Below are 21,761 nucleotides of genomic sequence, written 5' to 3'. Positions count from 1 at the left end.
TACGATCATTGTGTCATGGAGGACCGATGCAGCAGCAACACAGGAAGGGGCAGGAAGAGCACCATTACCTATGAAAGTGGGTTGGAATCATCACTCTAAAAGGGATACAAACGGCGTACAGTCAGGAACGTTCGCTGTGAGTATAGATAGTGCATAGAGAATCGAACATCTCAATCAATATATAGACATGATTCTTTACCCTACGCTTTTCGCTTTTTCCTCAATGATAGGTGAGGTAGTAGACAGGAGACTTATCCCGCGACGCTGGTTGCGTACAATAAGAAAAACAAGAAAATACTGCGTATTGTGAACCGGCACTTTAAGGTAATTTGAAACATAAGATGCATGATACTTGGCTGACAACCAGACCATAATTAAACATGGGCAACACTTAATTGAGTTGTTTAAGCACCAACTTAGGCAACTTTGGCATTTGCAAGCACCATCTAAATAAAGTGGGCTAAAAGATAATATGAAAAGTAGAAATTCAACGTTACTTTTAAAATTAGTTTAATAGAAGTGACCAATAATCAAACTCGGAAATGAAAAAGAAATATATATGGCTTGTTTCTCTTAGCTGTGGAAAACCAAGCTTGGTATTAGATTTTGAATACCGAAAAAATCAGAATTAACAGATCCTCACACTCTGAAAAGGAATTTCAGGTTAGTTGTTTGAGTATTTTCCCAAAATATTTTTACATGATATAAACTGTTGGTACATGGTGATGACATATCTATATGTATGTTTGGTTTTAGATTGTCTTGAAGTATAACATGCTTTGAATATACAACACGTCAAATACAACAACATGGTGGAAATAAGGAGTGTCCTGAAGACAGAACCAATGGAACACGCTATTTATATTGATTCAATGTTGTGTTATGGATAACAAATTGGTTCTAGAAACATAGTTAAAATGTTGACACATGATTGCAGATTAGTAGAATAGGTCTGTTTTAAAACAAAGTTGAGAGATCAGTTGTTGAAGTCATGATTTCTCTTTTGTTTATGGTAATGTTTCCTTCATATTCATTTAATTAGGATGAATCAAGACTGTGAAAATGAGATTGTTTTGTTAATTGTTTTATGTTTATATAGAAATTGTATTTTGTTCAAATTAAAATGACATTTTTTAAGGTGATGTACCTTCAGTCCAATTAATCTGGTGTATAAGGGGGCTACACAACAGCACAGAGTGGTAGGACAGGAAGCTGTTACTGTGGAATTATTTAGTGTTGACGAGTCCTCATCCACACAGCTCCTTAAAAAGGAGGACAATGGCTCTTATGTAACTGATCTACTGATGCAGGTACATGTTTTTCCCTACCCCCTACTCCTACCACAGCCCCTGCTGGTGGGGGGGGGGGTGTTCTTGAACACTTACCTGGGAGTCTAGGGAAGGCTCTGGAGGTAGGGCTAATAGAAAACACTTCACGTTTGGCCACTGCGACAGGAGCTACACCCTAAGAATGTTCTCCCTACTTGGCTACTGAAGAGGAGCTACCTTCTCAGCTAGAGGCAGAAAGGGAAGGATAAGGGCTCCAGCATGCCCCCCCGCTGAAGAAGAAAGGGAGACCTTTCATAGCAGAACTATATCCGTAGAAAGAGATGGTACCAGGCCCAGGCAAGACACTGATTGGAATAGGAGAGCCTAGAAGGGCAGGGGTTGCTACAGGCCTAATGTTACAAAGAATACACACTCTCTAGTGAAGAGCAGGGTGTCTCTTCAAGTAAATACTCTAGCTAACAGATATTATAATGGCTAACCCACATTTTGATGTCCCAATACCTGTAAACTGCTGCAGCGCAGTAACCAGGTAGTTACGGGAAGGAAGTGTTGGAGATCTCATCACCAACTTTACAGTGGTAGGACCTGGAGGATTGCCAGCGAAACTCCTGTTTACATATATGAAGACACCTGGCATCAAGCCAGGAGACTGGTTTGAAACTCTATAACATTTGGAGGGATCTAGATCAAATACAGTACACATCCTATAGGTATCCCGAGTTAGCCTTGCAGCACACAGACCACCAGAACTGGTTTCAAGGGAACTTAACATATCCCACTACAAGGGCTAGATCTAGTACTTATCTGTTGAAGAGTTTACTTTACTGGAAGAACATATCCTTTCCTTTCTGCCTCTAGCTGAAACGGTACTCCTGCCTGGTTCCCGTCTGGTACTAGTAGGTGGTGCCCTTTAAGGGTGCTTACCGTCATCAGATTCCTTCCTTTGCCCTTTCACACGGGGTCTACCCATGTGATCCATGTCTAGGGGCCTGCAGGCAGTTCAAAAGGGGAGAAAGGTGATGAGACCTGAAAGGACATCAAGGAGGGAGTTGCTCTTGCCCTTATCCACCCAGACATGCAAAGCCTCAGATGAAAGAAACTTAAGACTGGGAATCGCAGCTGGTCCATGGTGTGGCTGATGTCAGAAGTACATGGCACCCTCCCACACTGATTTGCAAGGGCAGGGAGACGTGGTTGCTATCATGGTACCGTCCTTGACTCCAGCGGCAAAATAACCGCCAACGAGTTCAGCACAGCTGGTGAGTCGGAAGAACTTGGTAGTCGACCGGACTATGTTCGGCTCAAGATTGTGTGCTGGAACTGTATAAAAGGTGAGCCTTCTGGAGTGAAAAACAAGTAGACCTCTGGAAGCTGAAGTAACCGAACAAGACGACCAGAGAAGCCTGCAGACACTTTGCAACACTGTGAAGCAACCACTGCTGTCCTGACCTCGTTTTCTGTGCGACAGAGGAGCTCCGAAGAGGACTCCTATCCCTTTGGCTGGTGGGAACAACCCATCTCCTGAGATCCTAGGAGTTTCCAAAGCTGCAGAACCCCAATACCAGGAGACCTGCTGCCCATTTCGAGTACATTGTCGTGGCAAGGCCAAATCCGTCCAAATCTTTGCTGAAACTGTAAGGACACTCCAGAGATCCAATCCAACTCACCCAGACCCCCTCATCCGAGTGAGGGACTGCGGAAAGCGAAGAAGATTGACTGGGCGATCCTTGTCCTTTGATGGTGCTGCAGAAAAGGCACTAAAACTGCAGAGTGAACCCATGCTACAGGTCCTCCCTTGAGCATGCTGCTAAGAGATCCCGTCCATTGTCCTGACTTCAGTCATCAGACCAAGGAATCCAGATGTCTGGTCCAGAGCTGCAACATTGCAGACCATCCAGCACAAACATTATCTTCTAACCTAAGGCACTGTGGGGGAAAAAGGTATTGCTTACCCGATTCCAAGAAGTCGCCCTAGAGCATTGGAGTGCATTTAGAGGTGTCCAGGGCAATCCACTCTTACCTCTGACCCAAGCCTCTGCTTGTGTCCCCTTCTCGGGTCCATTTTAAGGACTCCCTTGTTAGTTGTTAATTTTCTGCTTCAATAATACTAGACACTGGAAGAAATCCGCAGGAACTTTTCATAATTCGCTGCTTGTCAAGACTTCAAGCCCTCTCTGAACTGCCTTTTAGCTAGGGTTGCGTTTTAGGACTTAAAATACTTACTATACAAATAAACCGTCTCTAGAACCTTGAACTAAGCTCATGTTACAATAATTAACTATTTTCCTCCCTTTACTATATGTGTTTGCAGAGTAAATGCGTTACTGTATAAACCGTTGAAAACCACGAGTGCTTAATAACCAATAATATGATAACATTGTCTTTTCCCTTTCTAGTGTTGCTACAAATGTAACGAACACAAAAGTGCCCTTTAAAGTGTATTATCAAGTATTCTAGTATAAAAGTATGAAGTACTTAATGTGGTGCTGGTGTAAATATAATAAATATATACTTTTATGTAACTTATAAGTGTAAGTGCGTCTTTGCTGTGCCTGTCTAACTAGATTGTGTACTTACCTACAGCTCACATCTTCCTCTTGAGATAAGCCTGACTGCTCTGCCATTCTACCAAGGTCCTGATTTAGTACAGACTGATGCTAAGAGTTGGGGGATCTACAAACCACTGCGATAGTTTACTAAAGGTCTTACTACCAGTTGGACTTTAGGAAAACTACCCTAAAAAGTCCCCCCCCCCCCCTCTCACCTAGTCTTTTACTCCTTCTATGGGTAACAGTTTTATGTGTCTCAATAGCGTATGATTGGAGTTATATTCTCCTATAACTTTTGGGCTTAGGCTTGGGCTCTTTAATTTACTTTGGTGAACCACTGTTCCCAGGCGTAAAGAGGGATTTTCATCCCCTTTACTTTTTATATAGTGAGCCAGCACACCCCACCTTATGTGATGTGCGTGGGGCGATAGTGTATCCCCTTGCTTACTTACCAGTAGCATTTCTGTTAAAATTGGAAATTTACCTGAATGGCTGGTGGCAGTGGTTTTACCTTAGTGGCTTATTAGTCTTATCACTCGCAGGCTGTTAAATCATCCCGGTAATGCACAGAAGGGCCACCATTCTGATAGAAGACATCCGCTCCGAAGCTCTTCCTTTCCCCTAAGGTACTGTGTGGGTTTGGGTAATACTTACCTTAAGTCTGGTGTGCATCTTGTGAGGCTGAGTGGTTTGATTTGTGTGGTTGGGAGTTCGCCCATACACTTGCCAAGGCCTAATGCTCAAACGCATATAGGGAGCCTTTATCAGAAGTCCTTGGACACTTAACCAACTCTGAAAAGGAATACTTGTTAAAGAAGATATCCTCTGGAACTCTGACTTTCCTGCAACTGAACCCTATCTCAACCTGCCTACAGCTGGCACCTAGACCACTAGGGTCCCTCTTCTGCCTCTGAGAGAACTCGTGCAATAGACTAGGGAAGGACTGGATAAGAAAAGGATTCTGCCTTGAAAATATAACAAGTGTAAACATACTTGCTAATGAAGTTAGTGTGGTAACTGTATGACGAGTGTAAAAGCTCACCAATAGGGCTTACCTGCCTTGAATAACATGATCGTTCTTAAAGTGTGTCGTAGGGTTCTACTTACCCTGGTCTAGTTTATACAGATCTAAAACAGTCTTTGAGCTAATACTTGTCTTAAGAGTTGCGTGTAGCCTCTCTTAAAAGTATATAGGTCTTACATTGATTAGCTGTTGCTCTTCTAAACTTGTAACCCTGGGTGGGTTGTGCTTCCCTGAATTGCTATTATACACGTCTTAAAGGTATACCTGTTATATCTATTTGTAGCTGTTGCTGAGGGTGTCTGGGGGTGGAGGGATCTACTTTTAAATGTAACAGTGGATTTTGTTCATTACTTAATGTTGTGAACTTAAAATGTGGAGTTTAATATAACAAAAGTATACTGGGTATAACTAGCTATTAGATAGGTCAATTACTTACCTTGAAATAAATTGTCTTTCCTAAAGTGTGATAGAGGTTTGCTTTCCCTGATTTCCTTAGTAATGTTACAAAGAGCATACTTGTAACAAGGTTGGTTTATTATGTGATTTCATAACTGAGTGTCACTGCATGACTGACCAGGTCAACTACCCTTGAAATACTGATTGTATTCTAAATGTATATCTAACCTGGTCTTATTCCCAAAGTATAGTATATTACTCTCCTGAATGTATAACCTTAGGTTTGACCTTGACGTGCTTCTTGCTCCTATAAATAAGATTATACCTTGGTTTGCATAACATAGGTATTGAGTTTTTTAATGAATGTGTTTATATATGTTCTAGTACTTATTTCACCAAGATTTATCTGGGCCTACTTGTATTTAAATAAACACTTTATATTCACAACAAGTAGTGTTTCAGTGTTTCTTTGGACCATATGTATGCTACAATTTCTTTGTACCAAGCTACAGCCCTCGCTCCCTCCTAAAATAAGACTGGCTGCTCTGTCCATTGCTCCACATTCTCAGGTGGTACAGCCTTGTACTAAGAGTGGAGCTTATGTACTGCCTCAGGTATGGTTTTTATGAATTCTGGGGAGGACTTTAGAAAAACTGTCCTAACATACCCCTACATCTGTTTGTTTTGTTAAGTCTGCAGGAGGGACCAGAACTCGGGCTTTTAAAGAAATGAGGGAACATTTGCTTTGGACCCTTTTGCGGCTCTTCATGAGGAGTACTGACTTTTTAGTTAATCCTAGAAATTGAATACATCTAGTACATGACAATTTGGACCACAATTTAGTTTCATGCACACATCTTGACCTAATAATTTGCATTTTCACAAGGGCAAAAAGTCAAAGCTTTTGGGAACCATATTTTCTATCTGGTCTATGTTTGATGTCACTGTACTTTGTCGCATACATAAATGACTGGCTGATAACTGGAACCTAGCCACCGAGTGCAAAGTACACATATATGTCACAGTACACGTTCTACATCACGTGAGTTTCCAAATCAATAATACCAACCCAAACCAAGAAATTCTTAACGGGCATCAGCCTTCCCTTCCATGAGAATGTACAGGCCTGCTTACTTTTCCTAGCGCTTCATACCAAACCGCCACCGCCATGCCCGCCCCACACTCCCCTTCAAGATAGCCCACAGCATTAGGGGTAGTGGTGACAAGTTTTACATCAGTCCATGAAGAACAGCACAACATCGTGAACAGTACACAGAAAGGCAAGAAAGTCTGCTCAAAGCTAGAGCTACCTAGCAACAAGTGCAGGGGCACTTGCAACCCCAGAGACTGTGAGATTATTTACCGCCAAGAAGACAGTGACCTAGGGGAGAGAAGAAAGGACTGATGATCATGATCATAAGCAGCTTTCATTCTTGTGCACCCATCCATTCGGAACCTAGCACCTATATTTCTTTTGTTGTAATTGTGTACCATATATCTTGGCTTCTGTTGATCCCTCTGCCGCAACGCAAAGCAATGATTTGAGCTGCACCTCGATACGGCTTCCATTCTACACACGGAGCCGGCGATAGCTTGAGGAACCCGGCTCTATTACGGCGACAGCCCCATGACCGCCGTGGATTACGTCTTGTATGCCGACGCGGATCTGGTCTGCACAAGACTACCAGCCGATGAGATATTCTCTCTTCCCATCTAACCAGAATTACTGTGCACCCGGACACTACTCTAGGGGTGTACCACCAAGAGAAATAAAATTTCTTTCTTTACTTTGATGGTTACTTTTCGAATACATTTAATAGGAATTCTTACCTTCGCAGATGGACTATGTTGAACATCTGGGCGAATTAAGGAAGAACCATTGGAAGAAGATTGGACACATCAAATAATTTCAATGATACCTTTAGTATTACATGGCCGTAGATGGCTCTTGAATATTTAAATGTAGAGAATTTGTATGTTTAGATTTTAGAATTATCTAATCTGCCCTGTCCTGAGGAAGACGATTGTCAAGCTTTCTCTCTCCTGCTATGGTGAGAGACTGACAGCTTAGACACTGTTACTTTATTGTCGAAACTACCTTTGTTCAGATACCAGTACAGCCCACGATACGTTTGGGAGCTGTACTAGGTACCGGTTGTTGACTACTTTGGTCAGATTGGAGACAAGCACAGATTTTGTTGTTGCCTGTTTTCTACAAAGAAATGTTGGGCTTGATTAAGGTATAACCTTTTCCACTCCGCAGGAAATATTGATTGTTGTTGACCTGCGTGTCTTGTGTGAACATAGATCGAGTACCAATTGAGGATGTTTTTGCTGTCTATGGATGTTATGTATTTTTTTAATTAAGTTATGCACAATGCGCTTATACTTACATCCTAGGATGTGTAGTAAAATAATATGCACTTCAACTGGATACGTCCAGCATTAATCATGTGTTTTTATGCTGTTTTTACTTGTACGATAATTGAATATGTGTTTATTAAAGATTGTTTGAATACTTCTCCATGTTCCTTGACCTGATCTATCCCCTCGTTTAGCTCCCTCACCGTGGGAAGTATATTCCACTGAATTATTCTATGGTTCTGTTTGCATGAACCCTCTCTCCCCCTTGGTGGGTTTGTTTTGTTTTGGTTCTCCCCTGGGTTCATGGTGCTGGGGACGCCTATTCTGGATTACATGCAACGCAAAGCAATAAACACATCTAGAAAACATTTGGAGCATAATAGTCAATCTATAAAATAGTTCATTGTTTGCATCTCTTGAGGAGGTAAGGTTTGTAGTGTGCTGTTTACTAGTTCCTCATTCACCAGAGTTTGCTGCTTACTCTGTGATTCTGGACACTCACAAACTAAGTTTTACTCCAGCGCATTTAATCTATTTCTATCCTGTGCCTAGCAATTTACAAAGCAAGTGTATGATCTGTGTGGTGGGAACTCTTATTAATATTAACTCCTATTTGGGTCTGGAACAATGTCCTAAACTAATGCTCTTAGGCAGTGTCCCTGTACATTTCTGGGTTTTTTCCTTTTGGTTTACCCATTTAACATATTTTTCCTCTAACGGCTTGTCAGACCCATGACCACAAAAGAAGAGTATGAATAGATTTGTGGATTCAATAGTGAATCCACATCTTTTGTCCCGGAAGAAGACCTCAAACTCAGAATGTGGGAGCTTCCATTGAATGTGTGGTCATTGACAATAAATGTAGACCGTCTGCTAATGTTATCTTCTAGAAGAACTGGAATCCCAAGCATATGTTGACCTACAGAATTGGTTTAAGGAAGCCTTACTGGAACCTATTACTTACCTTCTGCCAGCGAACCTCTATACCAGATGTGCTTTCCAATAACGCAAGTAGCCTTGGACTCACAGGGCAACATATGGCAAAAACCACCTGCCCAGCTTACTCTAATGTATTCGATGGCCGGTTGCATTTTACCCACTGTTCAAGTCCACCTCCTTTCCCGACTGTGTGAAGCCAAGCTCATGTGTATATAAATGTCACAAGATATTCAATGTTCAAATTTTTCAAGTTTTGGTGGTGTTGTGCTGGCAATAAGTGAAGTGAATGTTTGGGTGGATAGCTCGGGAGGATAGCTCAGGGAAAATGCGCTCACCTTGGGAGCAAGATGACATGGAGCAACACAGGTTCGAACCCCGGGTCTGCGCTTGGATACCTCTGAGTATTAAGCGCGTTATAAATAGCCAATCATAATGGCGATTATGGTCGGTATATGTTTGTTTTAAGCATTGTACAAAAGGGAAGGAACAATTATTCCCCAATATTGGGAAATATTTTAAATCGTACAAATTGCCTACAGATCGAAAAGCAACACCTAACATCTGGGACGATCTAGTACACTTTTGGGGTTGATTTCATGGGTGCTAGAATGCCTAGTTTATGTCATAAAGAGATGAAGTAGTGCACCCTGAATGTTATTTTAGAAGTTATTAGGGTGAGTTAAATAAAGGGATGCCTTGTTCCTTTTGTATTGTTCTTGCATTCTTGGGTTGACTAAAATAACCGGTTTTATTTCTAGTTTAGCTGTAGATGCCCTGTACCCCCATGGTAGCAGCACAATGGCTAATCAGTGTTGGTCTCATTGGCAGAGTTATTCAATGGATTATTCCATTTTCAGTTTTAATAATAATATTTAGTGATCAAAGGAAACCTTTTAAATTTCATCTTGTATAGCCTTGTATACAACAGTCCCAATTTTCTTACCTTCAGCGTTTTGTCTTCTCTTTTCAGCTCAGCCAAAACAATGTTAGCTCAATGTCTTCGCCTTCCCCAATTCAGCAAGTGCACACCCCACAGTCCATGCCACCCCCTCCTCAGCCCCAGCCATCCCCGCAACCTGGACAGCCTATTTCACAGCCAAACTCTAATGTCAGGTGAGTCAACCCTTCCTTTCTCATGTACTCCTGTGGATGGACCTATTATTCAAAGAAGTTTTTAATAGTTGGCTAGATATCCTGGTGCTCCCACTTAAGAGCAACTTGGAAGTGCACTCAGCACTGAAAATGTGACTAAAAGAACATTCTTTTTTTTATTAGAAATTAGTATCCAACTTTTACATTCCATGTAAAACACTCAATTGGAATGGCCGGCTCCACACCTGACAATAACCAATATTTAAAAGTTAGGTTCTGTCTCCTATGTCACGCTGCCTCGTGAAGAAGCAGTTTACTGTGAATTATTAGAAATACACATTCTTGAAATTACAGTACAGTAGTGAAATCACTATTAAAGATTTTTTTTTAAACTGAATTGTGAATGCAAAGTTGTTTCAACTGTGAACATTACTGCATTATCTACCAGGGGGTGTTTCTCTGGAATATCTATTCGAGGGGATTGGGTCCTCCGACGTATTCCATATCTATGACATTTAATCACCACAGCTGTGCTGCTTCGGAAACTTTTTTCGGCGTCTGCGTCCTGCGTCGATGCGCCGTCATCGAGGACCTCGTCCGATGTGATAAGTTGGACGCACGACGCCCGTAGCCTCAGTTCCGTTTTTTCCGCGAACGTGTTGCTTCGTGTTTCTCGGTTTAAACGCCTCTGGAGTTCTGTTCTTCTCGGTTCTTCGAACCTGTTCGTTTTGTGAAAATCCTTCAGAAGATGTCTTCTACTTCGTCTTCGACCCCGCGTCCGGGTTTCAAGAAGTGCGGGGAGTGTGGGTCCAAGATGTCGGTGACGGACTCGCACGACGCCTGCCTCTGGTGCCTCGGGGAGGCCCACGACACGGATGACAGTATCGACTGCCAGTCGCTCACGTCCAAAGCCTTACGCGAACGTAAGAAGAAGTTGTCGGTAGGTCGGGTGTCCAAGCCCCGGAAGTCGAAGTCTGCGGGGCTTTCGACGGATGATTCGAGGGGTGACTCTCCGCGTCATCGTCGGAAGTCTCGTGGGTCTCCTTCTAGGAGTCGGTCTCGCCACTCCTCAGCCTCTTCGAGGCATTCTCGGAAGCGCCGACACCGGTCGTCTTCCAGGTCCTCTTCGGAGGACTCTGCCCGGCACGTCGCTTACCCCTCCAGCCGTGCGACGCCGGAGGAATGGGCTTCCTTCGGGAAGAAGATGCTGGCGATTCTTGAGTCGCAGGGTACTCAGCCGTCCGCGCCCCCGAGTGGGGTCGGTCGTGTGAGGTCGAGAGACGCCGCTCGCAAGAGTGGTCGGCACGAGTCACGGGAGAGGTCCCGTTCGGACAAGGGGACTCGTTCTCGACGTACCTGTTCCAGGTCCCGGTCCTCGACGCGTTCGAGACCGTGTGCACCTGTGAGGTCTTCGAAGAAGGCATTGACGTCTGAGGCGTCGAGGGCGTCGACAGGCTTTCTCGAGGCTCTGGCTCCAAGGAAGTCGTCGATGCCGTCGACGCTCAGGTCGTCGAGGGACACGCTCGGGGCTCCGGCCTCGAGGGCTGTGTCGACGCCGCCGATTCTGGAGGCGCTGCATCTGACGTCGACGCCGATCCTCTCGGCGCCGATGCCGGTTCTCCCGATTCGCTCGACGCCATCGACGCCTTTCGTGTCGGAGGCACCCCGTGGCACGGGTGGACCCCCTAGGAAGGCTCTGGTTAAGAGCAAGCACTCTAGGGTGCCTTCTTTTCGCCACCTGGACTATATTTCAGAGGCGGATGAGGATTCTGATGGCCTGGTTCCTAGTCAGGTTCCGGATGAAATTGTCTCGGGCCATAGTCAGTTTGACGAGTTGAGACAGTCACTGCATTATGCCAGTGGACTGGACACCTCTCCGGAGGTGGAGTTTTGTAGGCCTGAGCCTGGCTCTCATGCTGATTCCTCGTACCGGTGCCTTATGGCTAGGGTTTCTGAGTACTTGGGATGGTCTGCTCCCCCAGGGGAGTTTGTGCAGGATGATCTGACGGACATCCTTGATGTTGGTCCCCCAACTGACCCGGTTCTGCTGTTCCATATGGCTTTACAGAGAAGGGTGGCGGCGGCTTGGACTGCTCCGGAGAGTCTCCCGGCGGTGGGCAGATCCTTGTCGCGAAAATACCGTCCAGCCAGTGGCAACCCCTGCTACTTGACCAGGCACCCCACTCCGGAGAGTTTGGTGGTGCAGGCGGCCACGGCCCCGGCGAAGCAGGCGTCGTACCCTACCATCCTTCCTGATAGGGACGACAAATGTTTTGATGGCTGGGCGAAGAAAGTGTTTTCTTCTGGTGGTATGGCGCTTCAGGCGGCCAACTCCATTTGTGCCTTGTCGCGTTTCACGCACTCTCTGTGGAACTGTGTTGCGTTAGCGGCTGAACATATTCCCGAAGGGGAGGAACGGGATGGTTTCCTTGCTATGGTCCAGGATGGTAAGGATGCCATGTGTGAGTCCGTTCAGTCGGGTTTGGACTTAGCTGAATGCGTCAGTAGGTCCATGGCGGCGAGCACCATGATACGCAGGTTTGCGTGGTTGCGGAAGTCGGGGTTTGCTCCGGATGTGCAGTCCCGGCTCCTCAACATGCCCTTTGACGGTGAGCACCTTTTTGGCAGCAAGGCTGTCGAGAGCCTTGAGAGGTTGCAGACCTCGAAAGCTGCAGCGAAGTCGTTGGGCGCTGCAGTTCGCCAACCTCTGCCTTTTCGTCCTAGGGGACAGCAGTGGAGGGGTGGTTCCTTTCGCTATTACTCTTCCTTCAGTAAAGCGAGAGGAGCTGGCAGTCAAAGAGGCCAACACAGGGGTACCAGAGGTGGACGACAGGGTACCCGTGGTGCCAAGACCGCTCGGGCAGTTGCCTCTTTGCCCTCCGGTAACGCCGCAGCCGCTCCCACTCAGTCATGAGGCCATGTCCCATGGTTCGCCGGTTGGGGGAAGGCTGGCGCAGCATCTTGTAGAGTGGCAAGCCATTACTTCAGATGTGTGGGTTCTGGAGATCATAACCCACGGCTACTGTCTTCCCTTTCGGCACAGGCCTCACGACAATCCACCGGGGAACCTCTCTTTGCGGTGTCCGGATCCGCTCCTTGCGCAGGAAATTCAAGCCCTGCTGGAGAAAGGCGCCATAGATCTGGTGCCTGTAGCGGAGAGGAACAAGGGATGGTATTCCCCTTATTTTTTGATTTCCAAGAGAGACGGGGGATTGAGACCCATCATGGACTTGCGCGGTTTGAACAAACTCCTCAGGAAGGACAAGTTCAAGATGGTTACTCTCTCTCAAGTCCTCCAGGCCCTTCAGCTTCAGGACTGGTTGGTGTCACTCAACCTCAAGGATGCTTACTTCCATGTGCCGATCCATCCCAAGCACAAGAAGTACCTGAGGTTCGCGGTTGGCGACTCGCACTTTCAGTTTCGGGTCCTGCCGTTCGGATTGACTTCACCAAGCTCATGGTGGTGGTGGCAGCGCATCTCAGGCAAGGGGGATTCACGTCTACCCCTACCTGGACGATTGGTTGATCAGGGGGAGCTCTCCCGAGCAAGTCCTGGATCATCTATCGGTCACCTGTCGCTCCCTTCACAGGCTGGGCTTCTCCCTCAATTTAAAGAAGTCCCATTTGACGCCAACACAGCGGCTCCAGTACATCGGAGCAGTGCTCGACACTTCCCTGGGGCAGTGTTTTCCTCCCCAGGTGAGGGCTCTTCACATTCAGCAGATGGTGCACAAGTTTCAGCATGCCCAGACGCTCCCAGCGTTCGAGTTCTTGAGGTTGCTCGGCCTCATGGCATCCTGCATTCTTCTGGTGCCAGAGGCTCGCCTGCGGATGAGATCTTTGCAGTGGGCACTCAAGACGCAATGGTCGCAGTCCTCCGGCAGGATGTCGGACTCGATTCAGGTGCCGTCCTCGGTAGCCCGGGACCTTCTATGATGGGCCGTCGAAGGCAACTTGATGAAGGGGGCTCCATTTTGGCTTCCCTGGCCAGAGGTGACGATCGTGACGGATGCATCCCTCACGGGATGGGGAGCTCATGCCAACGGGCTGACAGTCAGCGGTCGTTGGTCTCCGTCGGAGTCCAGACTCCATATCAATCTGTTGGAGCTGAGGGCCGTCAGGCTAGCCCTGAAGGCTTTTCTGCCGTCTGTGCGAGGGAAGAATGTCCTGATCCTGACGGACAACACAGTGGCCATGCACTACCTCAACAAAAAGGGGGGGGCAGGGTCACTTCCTCTGTGCAGGGAGGCGATGCAGCTCGAGTTCTGGGCCATCCAGCAGTATGTTTCGATCTCGGCAGTTCATCTGGCCGGAGCCGAAAACGTGACGGCGGACGCTCTGAGCAGGCAGAGCGCGATCTCTCACGAGTGGGAGTTGGCTCAGGCGATTCTCCTGGAGATCTTCGCCCTTTGGGGGACCCCTCAAGTGGATCTTTTCGCCTCCAGTGTCAACCGGAAGTGCGAAAGTTTTTGCTCGCGGGAATTTCCTCCAAAAGGAGCCTTAGGAGACGCGTTCGTGGTGGAGTGGTCATTCCCGCTGCTGTACGCGTTTCCTCCAGTCCCCGTCATCCCGCAAGTGCTGCGGAGGTTACGGAAGTTCGGTTCCCGGATGATCCTCATTGCTCCGGCGTGGGCTCGGAGGACGTGGTACCCGGACCTTCTCGACTTGTCCATCTGCCCTCCACGTCGTCTTCCCTACCGAGACGATCTGCTCTCACGGGAGGGGGGGTCAGGTTCTCCATCCAGAGGTCGGATCCCTCAACCTTCACGCTTGGCTTCTGAGAGGTTGAGGTATAAGGATTGGGACCTCCCTGAAGACGTGGTGGAGGTGTTGCTTTCGGCCCGAAGGCCAGCAACAAAGTCTCTGTACCGTTGCCGTTGGCGTAAGTTCTGCGACTGGTGCAGAGTTCAGAATGTGGATCCTTTTGCATGTGACATCCCCATGGTTCTGTCCTTTTTACTTTCTTTGGCCCACAGGGGCTTGCAAGTGGGTACCATTAAAGGTTACCTGGCGGCGCTGTCCATCTTTAAGCGCTCGTCTGAAGAGTGTTCTTACTTTAAAATCCCTTTAATTTCACAGTTTCTGAAAGGGCTCACTAATGTGTTCCCTCCGTCACCTTTCCTGGTGCCTGGTTGGGATTTAAACCTTGTTCTTAGGTTTTTTATGGGTGCTCCGTTTGAGCCTTTACATTCTTGCCCTTTGAGGCTGTTAACTCTGAAAACTGTGTTTTTAGTTGCGGTTACTTCCGCTCGCAGAGTGAGTGAGTTACAGGCACTTTCAGTTAAGCCTCCCTTCACTGTATTTCACAAGGACACGGTTGTCCTTCGTGTTCGTCCTTCTTTTCTTCCGAAGGTAGTGTCGGTATTTCATTTGGCCCAGAAGGTTGTTCTTCCGGCATTCTATCCTCCTCCGCATCCTGGTAAGGAAGAGGAGAGGCTCCATAGGCTTGATCCTAGGTTAGCTTTAAGCTTTTATGTTTCACGCATGTCCCGGGTCAGAGTGGACGATCAACTCTTTATTGGTTACGCTGGGAAGCGTTTGGGGCAAGCTGTGACGAAACAGACTTTGTCTCGCTAGATTATTTTAGCCATCTCGGAGTGTTACCGTTTGGCGGGTAAGGACCCACCGGCTGGCTTGCGGGCCCATTCTACCAGGGGTGTGGCTGCATCTGCTGCACTGCAGAGGGGTGTTCCTATTCGCAACATCTGTGATGCAGCCACCTGGGCTTCAGTACATACATTTGTACGTCACTATTCCCCCGATTCCATCCGAGGGCAGGATCTGGCCTTTGGCAAGGCGGTCCTTTGCTCTGCTATTTGATTGGCTATTCTAAATTTTGTTTCTAAATTCCCTCCTCCTTGCTCTGGTACTGCTTTGGGAGTCTGTCATAGATATGGAATACGTCGGAGGACCCAATGCCCTCGAAGAACAAGTTACTTTCTTACCTGGTAACGTTCTTTCGATGGGATGGTCCGACGACGTATTCCATATCGCTCCCGCCCTGCCTTTCCCGCTGCAGAATTTCTTTTGCGATTGCAGCTTACGTTCCGCAAGGCTTTGTGTCTGACTGGCAGTTGACTTATGTCACACGTTCTGGGGGAAAAAACTACAACTGAGGCTACGGGCGTCCTACTTATCACATCGGATGACGTCGGACGTCGGAGGAGGTCCTCGACGACGGCGCATCGACGCAGGACGCAGAAAAAAGTTTCCGAAGCAGCACAGCTGTGGTGATTACATGTCATAGATATGGAATACGTCGTCGGACCATCCCATCGAAAGAACGTTACCAGGTAAGAAAGTAACTTGTTCTTCTTCTTCTTTGATGTTTCTGATGTCTCCATGTGACTATGTATATGTTGTGACTCGGGGGTGATTCCACATTCAATGAATTAAGACTTTGGAATATCCAAGTTAATCACCTCATCTGCTAGCTGATGTGGGTTGGGTGATCTCCCTGATGTCGGCTACCTTGTCCTAGAGTAGCTGGGATTTGACCAGACTGGCACTGAACAGCAAGTGCATAAGGCACATCGTAATTGGTCGTCCCCATTCTTGTGAGGAAATACTGAAGGATAGTTTTTACAAATGGCTATGCCGATGACAGTAGTTGAGGTGGATTGGACACTGATACCCATGGGAGAAAAATACAGCGGGTAATGTTAAAAAAGAATGCTGTCAACCGTTATAGTGGAATGTTTATACTGTTTCTTGGTAAACTAAATTTGTTAGTGCTTACAACAGGCATTACTCTTTTACATTGTACTTGGTTTAACATGGTTAAGTGTTTATCTCTTGACTTACTATCCTATGAACTATGTATGTTACACAGGCTCATGTAGAAGTTGCATTAGACCACTAAGTGACAATACCATCCTATTTAGTGGATGCGCCTCGTCACCATTTTACCCCTTTCACAAGATTGGATTAGTTTTCTTTGTGAGGAAGTTAAAGCGACAGGAATTTTCCCATGTTGTATTTATTTGGAAACTGTGGATCATGGGTTATTCTATATTGCGTTTCTTACCTATAATTATTGAAGACTGTTAATCATTTCATGTTTCCTTTGATTTTATTTAGCTCTGGGCCAGCTCCATCCCCGGGAAGTTTCATGCCAAGCCCCTCACCACAGCCATCGCAGAGCCCGGCTGCAGCGCGCACCCCACAGAATTTCAGCGTTCCCTCCCCAGGGCCTCTTAACACACCAGGTAATGTTACAGATTTGCAGAGAGTAGCATCAGAGCAAAGGTAATGTGAACAAGGGTAGAGTTGCATCTTGGCAGCATTACGCCACAGGTCATTTTTATAATATAGATAATCTAGTCCAAATTCCAAAATATTTCAATATAATTCAAGGTAAATAGGTCAACCATTAAATATAGTGCAACGCCAGGCCAATTTCAGAAAGTTATTTGATTGTTGATGCAAAATACTTACAAGTAAATACTACATATAATACTTAATGCAAAATGCAGACATTATACATCCTATCAATTTGATCCATGTATTTATCATATTGTGAGAAACCTGAAGGTGTCTCACTCACTAGTCCCCGGGTATCTGTCATCCAGGAGGCCAGGACACGGCCATCGCTGTTGGATCCGGTTCCTGGGGGTGGACCAGTGTGGGGGGATAACATGGATGAGGTGTCTTCAGGGAGTGAAAGTGGGACACCGAAGGGTGAGACGCTGTATCCCCTTCCTTATATCTTTTCCCCACCCTGCCAAGTAGGATATTTTGAAACTTTACTCACCCCACCCCTCTTTTCCAACGCAAACACTTTCCCACACTGTGAGCGGCAACGGAATAGGACTAGAGCTGTTTACCTGACATGTCCCAACACAAGGGTCAGGCAGAGTCAGGCAATTGCAGACAACTACGCACACCTGACTGCCCTTTCCCTTCCCAATCGGGATAAAAGCCGGAGCAGGAGAGCACACTCTGAGCAAGGCCGAATGCACAAGGAAGCAGCAATTTCAGGACGGCAGTTCACACGGAGGACAAAGGCAGCACGACCTGAAAGAACGTCAAGGTGGGAGTTGACCTTGGCCTTTTCAACCCTGGTTTGCAAAGCCTCCGACAAAGGAAATACAAAACTGGAAATCGCAGCTGGCGAATGGCGTGACGGATGTCAGCGGTACATGGAACTCTCCCGCACTGATAGCCAGGGTAGGGAGACATGGTTTCCATTGTGGTAACGTTGTTGACTCCAGCGAAAAAGAAAGGCCAACAAGTTCAGCACAGCCGGTGAGTCGGAAGAACCCAATAGGGGACCGGACTGTTAGGCTCAAGGTTGCAGTGGCAACATTAAGAAGATAAATTAACAGAGGTCTTTGTTGTGAACAAACTTGTTACCAGAGCTGGTGGTTCAGTGCCACGTGGGCGCTCATCGGAGGGTCTGTAGCTGGTACCCCTCTCCTGAATAACGAGAATGGGAAAATACGAAATTATTGAAAACAAGCACCAGGAGGGCATAGGGGAAGGGTGGCGTGAGGTGTCAAGGTGGTCATAAAAGGGTGAAGCCAAGCCCCTTGTACAATCAAAAGTCCTTGACACATTGCTGAAGATTTGATGATTGCGAAACAGGCTTTTGCGCCCGGCTGAGGGGGCTGCCGTGCAAACTGTTTCTGTTGTAAAGCCTGCACTTGCCATAGGCAAGCAGTGACCCGACGAGACATGATCCCCCTTCGGAAGTCTGTTTAAAATTGGCAAATGCTTTGGAAGGTCCGAGCCCGGATGAGGGGGACCAAACATGAACATTGTGTGATTGGTTAAAAAGACATTCCCCCCCCCCCAAACCTATGGGTGCTCCTTATATGTTCGCTTCAGATGGATTATATTGTACACTGCCTGGTATATGCGAGGTTGGTCGCCTCACAATACTGGCGTTTTCCTGCTTTGCAAAAAAACTAAAGAAACTTTGACTCATTTTACATTGCTTTGTCCATTCCTATTGGGGCTTAGGCGCAGGTACGTAGTACCAATCCTACTAGTCATGGTGCTAAGAACCACTAGGGAATCAATGCAATTCCTCATTAATACATTAGAGTGGAATGTTTTTTTTTTGCCACTGCAAGGTATGTTCACTGCGCATGGCTTTTAAGAAGCAGGTTGTAAGGCATTGCCTTAAACTACTGTTGGGCTACATTGAGGCTGCCAGCTGTGCTCTCCTCCCATAGTCATTTAGTCCTCTATATTGCAGTTTTGAGGTTGCGATCCCTGCTCTCCTCTAAAGGTTGAAACCAATCCCACAGATGTTAATTTTCATTTTTTTTCTCCCTTTTAAGCACTTGGTTTTATCTTCATGTGGATTTACTGTTTGTGGTTTGTTATATAATATATATATATATATATATATATATATATATATATATATATAGTGATTGTGTTATGTGATAAAGGATCATTCCGAATAAAGCTTTGTTTAACATAAAAACACAGACTTTTGAATATTACAACTGAGGTGATTGTGATTGGAAGACAGTAGTGAACCCGACTGGGGGACGGCAAAAGAAAAGCATAGGGAAGAGAAGCTCACTCAGTGAAGAAGGTAAGTGAACTACGTGAACTTAACTGAGGGATGTCCACAGTGAATGGTTGGTGTGAACCCGACTGAGGGAGGCTGACGACTGAGAGAAGGATAGAATCCCAGCTGAGGAGTATCCAAGGGTGAAGGGTAATCACCCACTGTGAAGATTAACAGAAGGAACTTTTGTTTGGTTACTTTGACACATCAGGCACTCTGAAGCTAGAGAATTTGCATGAGGAGACACTTGGGCACAGAAGGCCCTGATATAGAGAACAGGAACTGTACGCTCGTGGCAGAGAAGCCCAGGAGTGTGCTGTGCTCAAGAGTCCCGCCTTGTCCCATGCTAGAAAACATGGGGCAAGAGACCCCGGCCATAACATCCCGATTTATAATTTTGTAAACACTCTTTTCTTGTGAAAGTTATCTCACAATATTTTATAACATAGTGGTAAGGATTGGCAATCTTTTTTTTAATTTTTTTTTTTAGCATAGGCCCTTTTTATTTGACTAGACCCTGGTAGGACTGTATTATTTTACAGTCGTCACTTGCGCCCATCTTACATTTAGGTTTAGATTAGGCGTTAATCTTACCCATTTTACAGTTTAATAAACTCCCTTGAACTGTGATCACGTGTCTGTCTTACTATGATGCCTTTGTTACAATATATGTTTGTTCGGATAACAAATGCATCAAACTAGCACAATTATACACATCAGCAAACCACAAAATCCAAACATGAAATGCACTCTTAACCCCTTAACTGCCAATGGATTTCCCTCCCAGTGCCAAGCCCTTTTTTTGGTGATTTCGGTATGTTGCCGTTCAATCCCTTTTAACATTTTTGTTAAATGTGATATGTCGGCCAAGTGTGGCCCCTTTTCTTCCCACATGTAGGCGGTCATAACGCCACTAAGGAATCCTAGTTTTCTGTATGGGGGTGAGGGAAAGTAACCAAAAAGAGAGCATATTTTGTGCTCTCAAACAATGCCAATAAATGATGTACAAAGAAGCCTGTGTTTTTTCCTTGTAAGAGCTAGGAACAAATGGTTTGCTGTTCTGAATTCATCATTTTCCAGGCTTTCAAAAACGGTCACTGAAGAAAGGGGATCGAGGCTTGATGTAAGTTCATAAGCCTTTAACAGGCCCGCTGGAGCCCAACGCCACTTCCACCTCCAACCATAACGGTCTGCGTCTGTCTCGCGTCCCCCACAGTCTAATCATAACAGGGGCTCGTGGTACAGAGGCAGGACCGCATGCCAAGCATATACATTCAAACCATATCATTACATATCTCACCCCCTAAAAGAAACAACAAAAGAAACACCTAAATAGTATACTACCAATCTCAAAACAAAATTATTGAAAAAGTATGATATCAGTGTACTGCAACTAATGTACATAATCTCCCAACCATCCAGGCTCCTTCATAATTCTCTTTCTCTGAGTAACAACTGTATCACTCGTACCAGATGCCACACCCACATCTCTTTGCACACCACCTTCTCTCACACCTCCACTTCCAACTTGTTTATTCTCCCAATTCACCACATGTACATCAGTGGCCCTGGCTAATCTACTCTTCGACCATACCTCACCACCCTCAAGAATAACTACACCATTCCTCACAACGGCAATCTTCTTGGGGCCAAGAAATCTAATCTCAACACACTTGTTTATGGATCTGGGATTTTTAATACACACCAATTCCCCTACCTTCCACTCACGAACCTTCACACCTTCTCTTCTGTCAAATTGCTCTTTATTCCTTTCCTGTCCTTGCATGACTAACCTCATAATCTCCTTTCTGTCTACCACAATAGACCAGGCCAGACCTAACCACCCTGGGCAAAGCTTTGTCCCAGGTTCTCTTCCCTTGAGAGAAACAAAAGGAGAAACACCTGTAATCTAGTGTGGTGTGGTCACGTAGCTCCAGGTCACATGGTTAAGCTCCTCCCTCCACGGTTGACCCATGCGCATTGCCATTTGGATTCCCCCTTTCAAATATCTATTGGCTCTCTCGACTAACCTGTTGGCTCTAGGATGGTTTAATGCCGTCCTGGTATATGCAATCCTGTAACCAACCAAAAATGTCCCCATCACCTCCGACACAAACTGTACTCCATTATCAGACACCAACTCAGTTGGAACTCCTTCCTTGAGAAAAATTTGCTCCAAAAACAAAATCAAATCTTTGGCTGTCACTTCTCTAACTGCTTCCAATTCCACCTACTTGGAGTGGTAATCCACCAATACAAATAAATACTTGAACCCATCACCTAAACCCGCAATAGGGCCCATAATATCCACTGCCAATTTTACCCAGGGTTGGCCTGGCACCGTGTTGGGAACCCTGGTTGTATCCCGTACCACTCTACTTTTGTCACTCGATTGACATGACGCACAATCCTTTACACACCTCTCTGCCATCTTGTCCATTCCAGACCACCAGTAACTTTGTCTTAATTTTCTCTTCATTGCCCCCCTCACCTGGATGCCCTTGATGCGCCAATTCCACCAAAACAACTCTTAAGTGTCTCTGGAGGTACATAGTACTGTCCCCTCCTCAGCTTCCCTTCAA

At 46.0% G+C, this 21,761-nt stretch overlaps 1 protein-coding gene across 2 annotated transcripts in view; it reads left to right on the top strand.

Annotated features, from left to right (window-relative positions):
• Nucleotides 1-21,761, top strand: part of MED15 (mediator complex subunit 15) — a 672,261-nt gene that overhangs the window by 496,251 nt on the left and 154,249 nt on the right. For both annotated transcript variants that reach the window (XM_069619881.1, XM_069619882.1), the window contains exons 9-10: nucleotides 9,532-9,674; nucleotides 16,734-16,861. In XM_069619881.1, coding sequence (XP_069475982.1) covers nucleotides 9,532-9,674; nucleotides 16,734-16,861 — 271 coding nt within the window. The remainder of the gene's footprint in view (nucleotides 1-9,531; nucleotides 9,675-16,733; nucleotides 16,862-21,761) is intronic.

This window comes from Ambystoma mexicanum, chromosome 10 (assembly GCF_040938575.1).
Source record: "Ambystoma mexicanum isolate Mex_15411 chromosome 10, UKY_AmexF1_1, whole genome shotgun sequence".
Classification (NCBI taxonomy): Eukaryota; Metazoa; Chordata; class Amphibia; order Caudata; family Ambystomatidae; genus Ambystoma; species Ambystoma mexicanum.
This window is presented reverse-complemented; position numbering and strand designations above follow the sequence as displayed.